The 15,222-nt window shown below is 43.2% G+C and overlaps 1 protein-coding gene across 1 annotated transcript in view; it reads right to left on the reverse strand.

Moving 5' to 3' along the window:
- myo5b (myosin VB) overlaps positions 1-15,222 on the reverse strand; it is a 281,336-nt gene that overhangs the window by 120,019 nt on the left and 146,095 nt on the right. The window contains exon 13 of the mRNA XM_072252190.1: positions 11,148-11,270. Coding sequence (XP_072108291.1) covers positions 11,148-11,270 — 123 coding nt within the window. The remainder of the gene's footprint in view (positions 1-11,147; positions 11,271-15,222) is intronic.

Genomic DNA, 15,222 nt, shown 5'->3' on the forward strand with positions numbered 1-15,222 from the left:
GGTGCGGGGGGCAGGGGTTCAGATTTATGGATCATTGGGATCTGTTCTGTGGAAAGTATGACCTGTACAAAAGTAACAGGTTACACCAGAACCTAAGAGGGTCCAATATCGTTACGGGCAGTTTGGCTAGAGTTGTTCAGGTGAGTTTAAACTAATTTGTCAGGGGGATGGGAACTGGAGTGAGAGTGCTGACGATAAGGTAGTTGTTTACAAACAGAAGCAATGTGTACTGAGACTCCTAGCAAGGAGAGACTGACGATCGAGCAAATTTGCAGTCAACAGGATGAGTTACAACGTAAGAGGTAGACAAAATTGATAAGGGTGAATACAGGACTGAAGGTGTTATATCTGAATGCACGCAGTATACGGAATAAGGTAGAGGAACTTGTAGCAGTTACAGATTGGATTGTATGATATTGTAGACACCACTGAATCATGACTGAAAGAAGATTATAGCTGGGAGCTTAATGTCCAAGGATACGCATTGTATCGAAAGGACAAGCAGGAAGGCAGAGGAGGTGGCATTGCTCTGTTGGTTAAAAAAAAGAAATTAAACTATGAGAAAGAGTTAGCACAGGGTTGGAAGGTGCTGAATCACTGTGGATAGAGCAAAGGAACTGTGAGGGTAAAGAGACCCTGATAGTAATTGTACACAGACCCCCAAATAGTAGTGAGGATGTGGTCTACAATTAAAACAGGAGATATGAAATGCATTGCAAAAGAATATATTACAATAGTCATGGGGGATTTCAATATGCGGGTAGATTAGGAAAATCAGATTGGCACTGGAATCTAAGGGGGGAAATTTCTAGAATGCCTATGAGTTGGCTTTTTAGAGCAGCTTATGGTTGAGCTCATGAGGGTATCAGCTATTCTGGTTTGGGTGCTGTGCAATAAACCAGAATTGATTAGAGAGCTTAAGGTAAAAGAACCCTTAGGGAGGGGGGAGGAAATGTCAACTCAGACCATGAGAGGCCTGCATCGGGCATTTTCATGCCTTACAAGGCGCAGATTGGAAGTCTGTGTGGGTCGCCACTCCTCGCACAGACACGAGAGCAATGTGTGGTTAAGTGCCTCGCTCAAGGGCATAAACACGCTGTCACAGCTGAGGCTCAAACTAGCGACCTTCAGATCACTAGATGAATGCCTTAACCACTTGGCCACGTGCCCAAGTGTGCCCTTAGAGATAAGTGTTCATAATATGAGAAGGAGAAGATAAAGTCAACTATACCAGTACTAGAGCGGGGAAAAGGGAATTACAGAGACATGAGAGAGGAGCTGGCCAGAATTGACTGGAAAAGAACACTGGCAAGGATGACGACAGAGCAGCAATGGCTGGAATTTCTGGAATCAATTTGGATGGCACAGGAGATATACATTCCAAAGAAGAAGAAGCATTTTACAGGCAGGATAACAAGTCAAAGCCAACATAAAAGCCAAAAAAGAGCAAAAATTAGTGGGGAAGTTAGAGGATTGGGAAGCTTTTAAATACCAACAGAAGCCAACTAAAAAAGGCATGAAGAAAGTAAAGACTGAATATGAAAACAAGCTATCCAATAATATTAAAGAGGATACTAAAAGTTTCTTCAGATACATAAAGTGAAAAAGAGAGATGAGAGTAGGTATCAGATAGCTGGAAAACGACGTTGGAGAGGTAGTAATGTGGGACAAGGAAGTGGAAGATGAACTCAATAAGTATTTTGCATCAGTCTACACTGTGGAAGTTCCAGGTGTTGGGGGCACGAAGTGTGTGAAGTTACCATAACTAGAGAGAAGGTTCTTGGGAAACTGAAAGATCTGAAGGTAGATAAGTCACCTGGACCAGATGGTGCACACCCCATCGTTCTGAAAGAGGTGGCTGAAGAGATAGTGGAGGCATTAGTAATGACCTTTCAAGAATCACTAGATCCTGGAATGGTTCTGGAAGACTGAAAATTGCAAATGTCACTCCAGTCTTCAAGAAGGGAGTGAGGCAGAAGAAAGGAAACTATAGGCCAGTTAGTCTGACCTCAGTAGTTGGGAATATGGTGGAGTCGATTGTTAAGGATGTGGTTTTGGAAGTCTTGGAAGCACATGATAAAATAGGCTGCAGTCAGCATGGTTTCCTCAGGGAAAGGTCTTGACTGACTAATCTGCTGAAATTGTTTAAAGAAATAACAAGCAGGAAAGACAAAGGAGAATCATCTGATGCTGTGGACTTGGATTTTCAGAAGGCCTTTGATAAGGTGCCACAAATGAGGCTGTGTAACAAGCTATGAGTCCATGGTATTACAGGAAAGATTCTAGCATGAATAAGGCAGTGTCTGATTGGCAGGAGGCAAAGAGTGGGAATAGAGGGAGTTTTTTCGGTTGGCTGCCTGTGGCTAGAGGTGTTCCATAGGGGTCCGTGTTGAGACTGATTGTTTTTACATTACATGTCAGTGACTTGGATGACGGAATTAATGACTTTGTTGCAAAGTTTGCAGACTATACAAAGATTAGTGGAGGGGGTAGGTAGTTTTGAGAGGTCAAGAGGCTACAGAGGGACCTAGACAGATTAGGAGAAGTGGTCCTATTTCCATAGATGCTGCCTGATCTGCTGATTTCCTCAATCATTTTGTATGCTTTGATCTGGATTTCCAGCAACTTACTAAAAAGATGGATGCTTGAACATGTTGGTCAACAGGTTTCAGCAAGTTCTTCTCCCTTTTTCTAGCCCATAAGACCATAAGGTATGGGAGCAGAATTAGACCATTTGGCCCATTGAGTCTGCTCCACCATTTCATCATGGCTGATCTATTTTTCCTCTCAGCCTCAATCTTCTGCCTTCTCCCTGTATCCTTTCATGCTCTGACTAATCAAGAATCTATAAACCTATGCCTTAAATATACATAATGACTTGTCCTCCACAGCCAACTGTGGCAAAGAATTCCACAGATTCACCACTCTCTAGCTGAAGAAATTCCCCCTCATCGCCATTCTAAAAGGAAGCTCCTCTGTTCTGAGGCTGTGTCCTCCAGTCAAAGACTCTCCCATGACAGAAAATATCCTCCCCACATCCACTCTGTCAAGGTCTTTCACCATTCGAGAGGTTTCAATGAGGTTTCTGCTAAATTCTGGTGAATATAGGCCCAGAGGTTCCTCAAGGTTGTTATAACCAGGAGTGGTAAAGGAGATAAGCTCCAACTGCCTATTAAATGCTTCCAATGGCTTGCATCTCAAATAGTCTCTGGTAACTAAGTCCAGCTGCTAGCCTTCACATGTGGCTTAGCTACTAAGCCCAGCGGAACCATTTCTACTGACAGGAGAAGGGGCAAAGGCAGGTTACAGGTGCCTTAAAAACCAGCCTCTCTGGGCAAATGGGGCTCGTCAGCCATGGCTGGAAGCTCATCGAGGAGAAGGAAAACTCTGATCTCAAACCTCTGCTGCCTTGAGGCTAAACTCACTCATGGAGAAGGCTTCGGGAGTAAACGCCAAAAGAAAAATCCGGAGCTGGAATCCCTAAGGCAGTCCTACATTGACTTCAATGCTGGCTGGCAGCTCCAGTGACGCTGCTGGTACCAAACTATACTGGCCCTGCTGTTCCTTTGGGTTCATCAGCTGCGTGGAGAGGGGGAGCTTGCTACATGGGCAACAGGTTGTTCTCCATATCATACTGCCCAGGCTTGCGTATCTAGATAACTAGGATGCAATATCCATGGTCATATCTGACCAATGGAGGTCTCAGCTCAGACAAGCCCCGAGCCATCAGATGCCCTTCATATGAAAAGCTATTCAAATCCGGAATCATTTTCATGAACTTCCATTGAAACCTCTCCAGATTCAGCACATCCTTTCAAAGATAGGGAGCCAAAACCGCTCACAATACTCCAAGTGAGGCCTCAGCAGTGATTTATAAAGTCTCAACATTACATCCTTGCTTTTATATTCCAGACCACTTGAAATGAATGGAGTATGATTGGAGTATGGCACAGACACAGGAGAAGCATTGCCGCACAAGTCCGGTGAAGAGCTTTAAAAAGCATCAAGTTCTCCAGTGGAGGTCTATGATTGGAGTACGGCACAGATGCAGTAGGAGCATTCCTGTGCAGGTCTGGTGATGAGCTTTGAAAACCCAGTCTCCATAAAAGAAGGGTACTGTTTAGTGGAGTGGTCATCGTGGGAGCGGTCGTTGTCAGAGTAGTAAGGCTTTGGCTCAACAGGACTTCGGCAAGAACAGGTGGAGGCAAGGTAGGTAGCTAAGTAAGTTCATTCCTTATTTCTTTTCTCTTATTTAAATCTTGAGAGAATAGGAGGTATGTCTACAGCACCAGTGTTCTGTTCTGGGAGTCAGATGCGGAATTTCTGGGAGACTACCAGCCTCCCCGATGGCCACACCATCTGCACCAGGTGCATCGAGATGCAGATCCTTAGAGACCGTGTGAACCAACTGGAGCTGCAGCTCGATGACCGCTGGCTTGTTAGGGCAAGTGAGGAAGTGATAGACAGGAGCCACAGAGAGGTAGTCACACCAAGGCTACAAGAGATAGATAAATGGGTGACTATCAAGTGAGGAAAGGGAGAAGATCAGATAGTGGAGAGCACCCCTGTGGCAGTCCCCTTCAACAATGAGTACTCCATTTTGAGTACCCTTGGGGTGGGGTGGGGGGAGGGACAAGCAACAGCAGCCAAGCCTCTGGCACGGTGTATGGCCCTGTGGCTCAGAAGTGTAGGGAATAGAAGAGAATGACAGCAGTAAAAGAGGAAAAGATAGGCGATTCTGTAGATGTGAAAAAGAAACACAAATGGTAGTTTGCCTCCCAGGTGCCAGGATCTGCGATATTTCTGAATGCATTCATAATATCCTGAAAAGAAGAGGGTGAGCAGCCAGAAGTCGTGGTACATATAGGTACCAATGACATTGATCGAAAAAGTGAGGAGGTCCTGAAAACTGAATACAGGGAGTTAGGAAGGAAGCTGAAAGGAGGACCTCAAGGGTAGTAATCTTGGGAGAGGAATAAAATGAGATGGTAGATAAATGAGCGGCTACAGAAATGGAGCAGGGAACAAGGGTTAGATTTCTGGATCATTCAGACCTCTTCTGGGGTAGGTGTGACCTGTACAAAAGGGATGGGTTGCACTTGAAACCAAGGGGGACCAACATTTTTGCGGGCAGGTTTGCTAGAGCTGTTGGGAGTAGTTTAAACTAATATGGCAGGGGGATGGGAACCAGTATGATGGAGCTGAGGATGAGCCAGCAGGTTTACAAGTAGATGTTGAGTGTGACGTGAATGTAAGGAAGGACAGGCCAATTATTGGGTATAAATGCAGGCAGAGCAAAGGGTTAAATTGTACCACAGAGACAAAATTCAAAAGGTTGAAGAATGCAGGACTGAAGGTGCTGTATTTAAATCCGTGCAGTATCAGAATAAGGTGGATGAACTCGTGTCGCAATAAGAGATTGGTCAGTATGACATTGTGGGCATCACTGAGTTGTGGCTGAAAGAAGGCCTTAGTTGGGGAGCTTAACATCAAAGGATATACTTTGTATCAAAAGAACGGACAGGAAGGCATAGGTGGTGGTGTGGCTCTGTTGGTAAGAAAAGGAATTACATCTTTAGAAAGAGGTGACATAGGGTCAGAGAATGTGGAATCTTTGTAGGTGGAGTTAAGAAACTGCAAGGATTAAAAAAAAACATTATGAGAATCATATATAGGCCTCCAAATAATAGCCAAGACGTGGGGTTGAGATTGCAAAGGGAGCTGGAAAAGGCATGTAATAAGGGCAATGACACAATTGTAATGGGGACTTCAATATGCAAGGGAATTGGGAAAATCAGATTGGTGTTGGGAATAATGACAGAGCAGAGATGGATGAAGTTTCTGGGAATAGTTCACAAGGTGCAGGATAGATATGTCCCACAGAAGAAGTTCTCAAATGACAGGAGTAGGCAACCGTTGCTGACAAAGGAAGTTAAGGACTGCATAAAAGCCAAGGAAAGGGCATATAAGGTAGCAAAAGTGAGTGGGAAGTTGGGTGATTGGGAAGCTTTTAAAATCCAACAAAAGGCAACTAAAAAGCTATGAGGGGAAAAGATGAAATATGAAGGCAAACAAGCTAATAATATAAAGCAGGATATAAAAGTTCTTTTCAGTTATATAAAGAGTAAAAAGGAGGTGAGAGTTGATATTGGACCACTGGAAAATGATGCTGGTGAGGTAGTAATGGAGGACAAAGATATGGCAGATGAACTTAATGAATACTTTGCATCAGTCTTCACTGCGGAAGACACTAGCAGTGTGCTTGAGGTCTGTGAGTGTCAAGGAGCAGGAGTGAGTGCCATTGCTATTACAAAGGGGACTGTGCTAGGCAAACTGAAAGGTCTTAAGGTGGATAAGTCACCTGGGCCAGATGGACTACATCCCAGAGTCCTGAGAGAGGTTCCTGAAGAGAGAGCAGATGCATTGGTCATGATCTTTCAAGAATCACTTGATTCTGGCATGGTCCCAGAACACTGGAAAATTGCAAATGTCACTCCACTCTTGAAGACAGGAGGAAGGCAAAAGAAAGGAAGTTATAGGCCAGTTAGCCTAACCTCAGTGGTTGGGAAAGGGTTGGAGTCCATTACTAAGGGCAAGATTTTGGGGTACTTGGAGACTAATGATAAAATAAGTCAAAGTCAGCATGGTTTCTGTAAAGAGAAATCTTCCCTGACAAATCTGTTAAGAGTTCTTCAAGGAATTAACAAGCAGGGTGCACAAAGGAGAGGCAGTGGATGTCATTTACTTAGATTTTCAGAAGGCACTTTATAAGGTACCATACGTGAGGCTGATTAACAAGATAAAGCCCTGTGGCATTACAGGAAAGATACTGGCATTAATAGAGGAATGGCTGACTGATGAGAGACATTGAGTGGGTATAAAGGGGGCCTTTTCTGGTTGGCTGCCAGTGACTAGTGGTGTTCCTCAGGGGTCAGTATTGGGATCACTGTTTTTCATTGTTTGTCAATGATTTAGATAATGGAATTGATGGCTTTGTGGCAAAGTTTACCAAATATACAAAAATACGTGGAAGGGTAGGTAGTGCTGAGGAAGCAATGTGATTGCAGCAGGATGTGGATAATTTGGAAGAATGGGCAAAAGGTGGCAGATGGAATAGAGCTTTGGGAAATGTATGATATTGCATTTTGGTAAAAGGAACAATAGTATGGACATTATCTAAATAGGGAGAAAATTCAGTCATCAGAGGTGCAGAGGGACTTTGCAGTCCTCGTGCAAGATTCCCAGAAATTTAATTTACAGGTTGTTCTCACTGGAATTTAGGAGAATGCGAGGGGATCTCATTGAAACCTACCGAACGTTGAAAGGACTCAACAAGGTGAGTATGGAGAGGATGTTTCCTATGTTGGGGCATCCAGACCTGGAGGGCACAGCCTTAAAATTAAAGGGCGATGTTTTAGAACAGAGGTAAGGAGGAATTTTTTTGGCCAGAGTGGTGAATCTGTGGAATGCTCTGTGATGGAGGCCAAGTCCGTGAGTGCACTTAAAGTGGAAGTTGATAGTTTCCTGATCGGCCAGGGCATCAAAGGATATGTTCAGAAGGCAGGCGTATGTGGTTGAGTGGGATCCAGCATCCACCATGATGAAATGGCCAAGTAGACTCGATGGGCTGAATGGCTAATTCTACTTCTATGGCTTCTGGTCTAACATTGCATTTTCCTTCCTCACCACAGACTCAACCTGCAAATTAACCTTTAGGAAACCCTGCACAAGGACTCCCAAGTCCCTTTACACCTCATTTTTTTTTGTTTTATATTCTAAACTTTCATTTCTTCTACCAAAGTGATGACCATACTTCCTTGTATTCCATCGGCCATTGCTTTGCCCATTCTCCTAATCTGTCTAAGTCCTTCTGTAGCCTCTCTATTTCCTCAAAACTACCTGCCCCTTCACCTATCTTCATATCGTCTGCAAACTTTGCAAGAAAGACACCGATTCCATCATCCGAGGTGTTGATGTATAATGTTACAGAACCCTGTGGAACACCACTAGTTACCGGCAGCCAACCAGAAAGGCTCCCTTTATTCCCACTTGTGCCTCCTACTAATCAGACACTGCTTTATCCATAGTCATACTTTATTGATCCCGGGGGAAATTGGTTTTCGTTACAGTTGCATCATAAATAGTAAATAGTAATATAACCATAAATAGTTAAATAGTAGTATGTAAATTATGCCAGTAAATTATGAAATAAGTCCAGGACCAGCCTATCAGCTCAGGGTGTCTGACCCTCCAAGGGAGGAGTTGTAAAGTTTGATGGCCACAGGCAGGAATGACTTCCTATGACGCTCTGTGCTGCATCTTGGAGGAATGAGTCTCTGGCTGAATGTACTCCTGTGCCCACCCAGTACATTATGTAGTGGATGGGAGACATTGACCAAGATGGCATACAACTTAGACAGCATCCTCTTTTCAGACACCGCCGTGAGAGAGTCCAGTTCCATCCCCACAACATCACTGGCCTTTTGAATAAGTTTGTTGATTCTGTTGGTGTCTGCCAACCTCAGCCTGCTGCCCCAGCACACAACAGCAAACATGATAGCACTGGCCACCACAGACTCGGAGAACATCCTCAGCATCGTCCGGCAGATGTTAAAGGACCTCAGTCTCCTCAGGAAATAGAGACGGCTCTGACCCTTCTTGTAGACAGCCTCAGTGTTCTTAGACCAGTCCAGTTTATTGTCAATTCTTATCCCTAGGTATTTGTAATCCTCCACCATGTCCACACTGACCCGCTACAAGCCCATGGTATTACAGGAAAGATCCATGCTGGAATCTTTCCTGTAATACCATGGGCTTGTAGCTTGTTAAGCAGCCTCGCGTGGCAGCTTGTCAAAGGCCTTCTGAAAATCCAAGTACACAACTTCAGGTGATTCTCCTTTGTCTATCCTGCTTGTTATTTCTTCAACGTATTCCAGCAGATTTGTCAGCCAAGATTTTCCCTTGAGGAAGCCATGCTGACTATGGCCTATTTTATCATGCGTCTCCAGGTACCCCGAAACCACACAACACACACAAAATGCTGGAGGAACTCAGCAGGCCAGGTAGCATCTATGGAAAAGGGTACACTTGACCTTTTAGGCTGAGACCCTTCAGCAGGATGTAGAAAAAAAGGTGAGGGGTAGAGTTAAAAGGTGAGGGGAGAGGAGGGAGAAACACAAAGTGATCGTTGAAACTGGGAGGGGAAGGTGTGAGGTAAAGAACTGGCATATTGATTGGTGAAAGAGATACTGGGCTAGAGAAGGGGGGAGTCTGATAGGAGAGGATAGAAGGCTATGGAAGAAAGAAAAGTGGGGAAGGAGCACCAGAGGGAGGCGATGGGCAGGCAAGGAGATAAGGTGAGAGAGGGAAAAGGGGATGGGGAATGGTGAAGGGTGGGGAGTTTTGCCAGAAGTTCAAGAGATCGATGTTCTTGCCATCAGGTTGGATGCTACCCAGACAGAATATAAAGTGTTGTTCCTCCAACCTGAGTGCAGCCTGATTGCAACAGTAGAGGAGAACATGGATTAATATATGAGAATGGGAATGGGAAGTGGAATTAAAATGGGTGGCTAATGGGAGATCCCACTTCTTCTGGCGAATAGAGCGTAGGTGCCCAGCAAAGCCGTCTCCCAATCTACGACGGGTCTCACCAATATACAGGAGGCTACACTGGGAGCACCGGCCAGAGAATATGACCCCAACATCCTCACAGGTGAAGTGTTGCCTCACCTGGAAAGACTGTTTGGGGTCCTGAATGGTAGTGACGGAGGAGGTGCCACATCCTTAACAATGGACTCCAACATCTTCCCAACCACTGAGGTCAGACTAACTGGCCTATAGTTTCCTTTCTTCTGCCTCGATCCCTTCTTGAAGAGTGGAGTGACATTTGCTATTTTCCAGTCTTCCAGAACCATTCCAGAATCTAGAGATTCTTAAGACCATAAGACAAAGGAGCAGGAGTCAGCCATTCGGCCCATCGAGTCTGCTCTGCCATTTTATCATGAGCTGATCCAATCTCCTATTTAGTCCCACTCCCCCACCTTTTCACCACAACCTTTGATGCCCTGGTTACTCAGATACCTATCAATCTCTGCCTTAAATATACCCAATGACTTGGCCTCCACTGCCGGCCGTGGCAACAAATTCCATAGATTCACCACCCTCTGACTCAAAAAAATTTCTTCACATCTCCGTTCTGAATGGGCACCCTTCAATCCTTAAGTCATGCCCTCTCGTACTAGGCTCCTCCATCATGGGAAACAACTTTGCCACATCCACTCTGTCCATGCCTTTCAACATTCAAAATGTTTCTATGAGGTCTCCCCTTATTCTTCTAAACTCCAAGAAAAACAGTCCAAGAGCGGACAAACATTCCTCATATGTTAACCCTCTCATTCTTGAAAGATCATTATTAATGCCTCCACAATCTCTTCAGCCACCTCTTTCAGAACTCTGGGGTGTAGACCATCTGATCCAGGTGACTTATCGAGCTTCAAACCTTCCAGTTTCCCAAGAACCTTCTCCCTAGTAATGGTAACCACAAATTTCATGACCCCTGACACCTAGAACTTCCACCATACGGCTAGTGCCTTCCACAGCGAAGACTGATGCAAAATACTTAGTCAGTTTGTCTGCCATTTCCTTGTCAAGGAAGGGTTAGACTTTGGAGTAGGTTAAAGGGACAGCACAATATTGTGGGCTGAAGGGTCTGTACTGTGTCAATGTTAATTTTCATTGAATGCAAATGAAGGATTCAGAAAGGATGGTGACTCTGCAGACCTGGGGCACCACAGTAGACTAGATATTACAGGTCGGGGCTTTGGAGTTCAATTCAGGAGTGCTCTGTAAGCGAGTTTGTATGTTCCTTCCCATGTGTGTGTGTGTTTCCTCTGGGTACCTGGGTTTCTTCCCGCAGTAATTCGGTGAGTGTTAAATCAGCGGGTTGCTGGGCTTGAAGGGCCAGCTCCACAGTGTATCTCTAAATCAGGGTTTCCCAACCTGGGGTCCTAGTACCCCTTGGTTAATGGTGGGGGGGGAGAGGGTGGTCCATGGCATGAAAGATGTAGGGACCCTCTGCAATAAAAGGATTAACATGCATGGTTGAAATTAAAAATAGATTGTAGAATAATCACTGTATTGTGAATTACCTTATCAGCAAAATGTATAACAAGGAAAGCCATATTGGACATTCGGGGTTTCTGAAAGTACGGGCTGCTCGAATGGCGATCATACAGTTTCTGGGCCCAGCTCTGGTCCGTGCCTTTCGGCATCTGAAAGGAGAAACCAAACCAAGTTAACTCAGAAACTGATCAGTGGCACAGAAAAGCAATCAATATTCGTAAAGCAATATTTAATATAACATCGTTGATGTGCTTGTGTCACAGCAGAAATGAGATACCGATCCCCTCTTCTGTCTACTTCTGCCTCTGTAAAGCAGACAGTGTCGTCAAAGACCCCACCTACCGTACGTCTTTAGACTGTGGGAAGAAACAAGACATTCTATTTTCTCTCCATCTCCCATAGAAAAGCCTGAAAGCATGTCCCATCGGGTTCAAGGGCAGCTTCCTATTCCACCCTGCTGTTGTAAGATTATTAAACAGTTCCCTAGTAGGATAAGATAGATTCTTGGCCTCACAATCTACCTTGCCCCTTTTGCTCACCTGCACTGCACTCTCTCTGTTGCTGTTACACTTTATTCTGCATTCTGTTATTGTTTTACCTTGTTCTTCCTCAATACACTGTGTAATGATCTGATCTGTGTGAACAGCGTGCAAGACAAGCTTTTCACTGGATCCCAGTACGTGTGACACTAATAATCCAATTCTAAACAAAACAAGGTAAAATTGATGTATTTATTTTATTTGGCGATACAGTGAGGAACAGGCTCTTCTGGCCCATGAGCCCCACCACCCAGCAACCTACCGATTACACTCTACCCTAGTCACAGTACAATTTACATTGACTAATTAAAGTTCAAAAGTTCAAAGCAGATTTTATTATCAAAGTACATATATGAGAACATCAGATAACAAGACAAAGTGTCCTTAAAGTGAGATCATTGGTCATGGGAACATTACAATGTTGTGGGAACATTGCAAGTGAGTGCAGTTACCCCTTTGCTAAAGAGTCTGATGGTTGAGGGGTAGTAACTGTTCTTGAACATGGTGGTGCGAGTCTTGAGGCACCTGTACCTCCTACCTGATGGCAGCAGCAAGTAGAAAGCATGACCTGAGTGGTGGGGGTCCCAGGTGATGAATGCTGCTTTCCTATGACAGTGTTTCATGTAAATTTGCTCAGTGTTGGAGAGGGCTTTACCCATGATGTGCTGGCTAAACCCACTAGGTTTTGCAGGATTTTCCATTCAGGGGCATTGGTGTTTCCATACCAGGCCGTGATGCAGCCAGTCAATATACTCTCCACTACACATCTATAGTAGTTCGTTAAAGTTTTAGATGTCATTCCAAATCTCCGCAGACTCCTAAGGGAGTCGAGGCACTGCCGTGCTTTCTTCACAATTACCCTTACTTGCTAGGCCCAGGACAGGTCCCCTGAAATGATAACACCTAGGAATTTAAAGTTTCTAACCCTCTCCACCTCTGATTGTCCGATGAGGACTGGCTCTGGACCTCTGGTTTCCTCTCCTGAAGACTACAATCAGTTCCCAGGTCTTGCTCATATTAAGTGAGAGGTTATTGTCATGCCACCACTCAGCCAAATTTTCAAAATCTCCCTCCTGTATGCTGATTCGTCACCACTTTTGATTTGGCCCAAAAGAGTGGTGTCCCAGCAAACCTGAATATGGGATAGGAGCTGTTCCTAGTCACACAGTCAGAGGTGTAAAGTGAGTCGGGCAGGGGGGTAAGCACACAGCCTTGTGGTGCACCTATGCTGATGGAGATTCTTTTGTTGCCAATCCGTACTGACTGGGGTCTACAAGTGAGGAAATCCAGGGTCCAACTGCACAAGGAGGCATTGAGGTCAAGGTTTTGGAGATCATTGAATAGTTTTGACGGGATTAAGTGCAGAGCTGTAATTGATAAAGAGCAGCTTTAAGCTACTAACTGGTACGTTTTTGGACTGGGGGAGAAAACTTGCACACCTGGTGGAAACACAGGCACACACAGGGAGGAACGTACAAACTTCCTCCCCATAACCCTTGATGCTCTTATTAATCAAGAGCCTATCAATCTCTGCTTTAAATAACTTGGCCTCCACAGCCGTCTGTGGCGAAGAGTTCCACAGGTTCAGCACGCTGAGGCTAAAGAAATTCCTCCTCATCTCTGTTCTAAATGGACGTACCTCTATTCTGAGGTTGGGTCTTTTGGTCTTAGACTCTCCCAGCATAGGAGACATCCTCTCCACATCCACTCTGTCTAACCCTTTCTTCTAAACTCCAACAAGTTCTTTACTTTATACTTTATTGTCGCCAAACAATTGGTACTAGAACGCACAATCATCACAGCGATATTTGATTCTGCGCTTTACCTTTAATTGATCAGATTAAACTTTTATTTACCAAATGGTCCCCAATCTCTTTGTCTTTGATTGGTCGGACTAACGCTATTAAGATGATCATTTTGCCTGAATTTTTGTATATATTTCAATCGGTTCCAATTTTTATCCCAAAATCTTTTTTTGATAACGTGGATTCAAAAATTTCCTCATATATTTGGCAGAATAAAAATCCTAGGCTAGGTAAAAGATATTTACAGAAATCCAAGAAGGAGGGGGGACTTGCCCTCCCAAATTTTAGATTCTATTATTGGGCAATTAATATTCGATATTTAAAATTTTGGCTACAAGATTTGGACGCATCTTTAAACCCTCATTGGGTAAATCTTGAATCTAATTCATTACAAGGGTTTTCCTTGGGTTCGGTTTTAGGAACTTTACTTCCTTTTACTTCTTTTAAATCATATAAACAAATGAATAACCCAATAGTTAAACATACTTTACGTATATGGTTTCAATTCCGAAAATTTTTTGGGTTTAATCAATTCATTCTAGCAAGTCCCATTATATCAAATTTTCTTTTTCAACCTTCCATGATGGATCAAGCTTACTTTGATTGGAAAACCAAAGGTATAATATCTTTTCGCGATTTATTCTTGGATAACTGTTTTATGTCTTTTGATCAACTCTCTAATAAATATAATTTACCCAGATCTCACTTTTTTAGATATTTACAGATTAGAAACTTTTTAATTACTGTCTCTCCTAATTTTCCACACCCATATCCAATGGACACTTTGGAAAAGATCTTAGACTTAAATCTTTCTCAGAAAGGTGTAATAGCAATTGTATATAATATAATTATGAATTTATGTCCTGATGCCTCTAATAAAATTAAAGCTGACTGGGAAAGAGAACTTGAGATTAATATACCGACTGAAAAATGGGAAAAAATTCTTCAGTTGGTGAATTTATCCTCTGTATATGCTAAGCATAGGTTGATACTGTTTAAAGTAGTTCACAGGGCTCATATGTCCAAAGATAAACTATCTCGTTATTACTCTTATATTAATCCAATATGTGACAGATGCCAGTCTGAGATTGCTTCTTTAACTCACATGTTTTGGTCATATCCCTTGTTGGAGAAATATTGGAAAGATATTTTTGATATTATTTCAACGGTCCTAAATCTAGACTTACAACCTCATCCAATTACTGCTATCTTTGGATTACCAATGATAGACTCAAATAATTTAACCTCTTCATCACGAAGGATGATTGCATTTCTTACTTTAATAGCTAGAAGGTCCATCTTGTTGAATTGGAAAGAGATCAACCCTCCTACAGTATTTCATTGGTTTTCACAAACTATGGTGTGTCTGAATTTGGAGAAAATTAGAAGTGCAGTTTATGACCCTTCTATTAAGTTTGAAAAAATTTGGAGGCCATTTATTCAGCATTTTCATTTGATGTAATTTGATCATTTCCAAACTGGTTTTATTTCTCTGTACTGTTGTTGGAGGGGAGTGGAGGCGTCGACGCTGAGGTTTTCTTCTTTTCCATTTTTAAGTTGTTAGTTTTGCCCCAGTCTTTTAGTTTAGTGTAGTTTTTTTTCTTTTGGGATGGGTTTTTTTTTTGTCTTTTTCCTTTTTTTTTGCTTTATATTATCTGTGATCAGTTCTACATGTAGGGGAGTTTTGGTAATTTCCACTATTTGGTTTTGCAATTACTCTTTTTTTAAATGTAACAATACATCTCATATTATCTGTA

Source organism: Mobula birostris, chromosome 3 (genome assembly GCF_030028105.1).
Source record: "Mobula birostris isolate sMobBir1 chromosome 3, sMobBir1.hap1, whole genome shotgun sequence".
NCBI lineage: Eukaryota > Metazoa > Chordata > Chondrichthyes > Myliobatiformes > Myliobatidae > Mobula > Mobula birostris.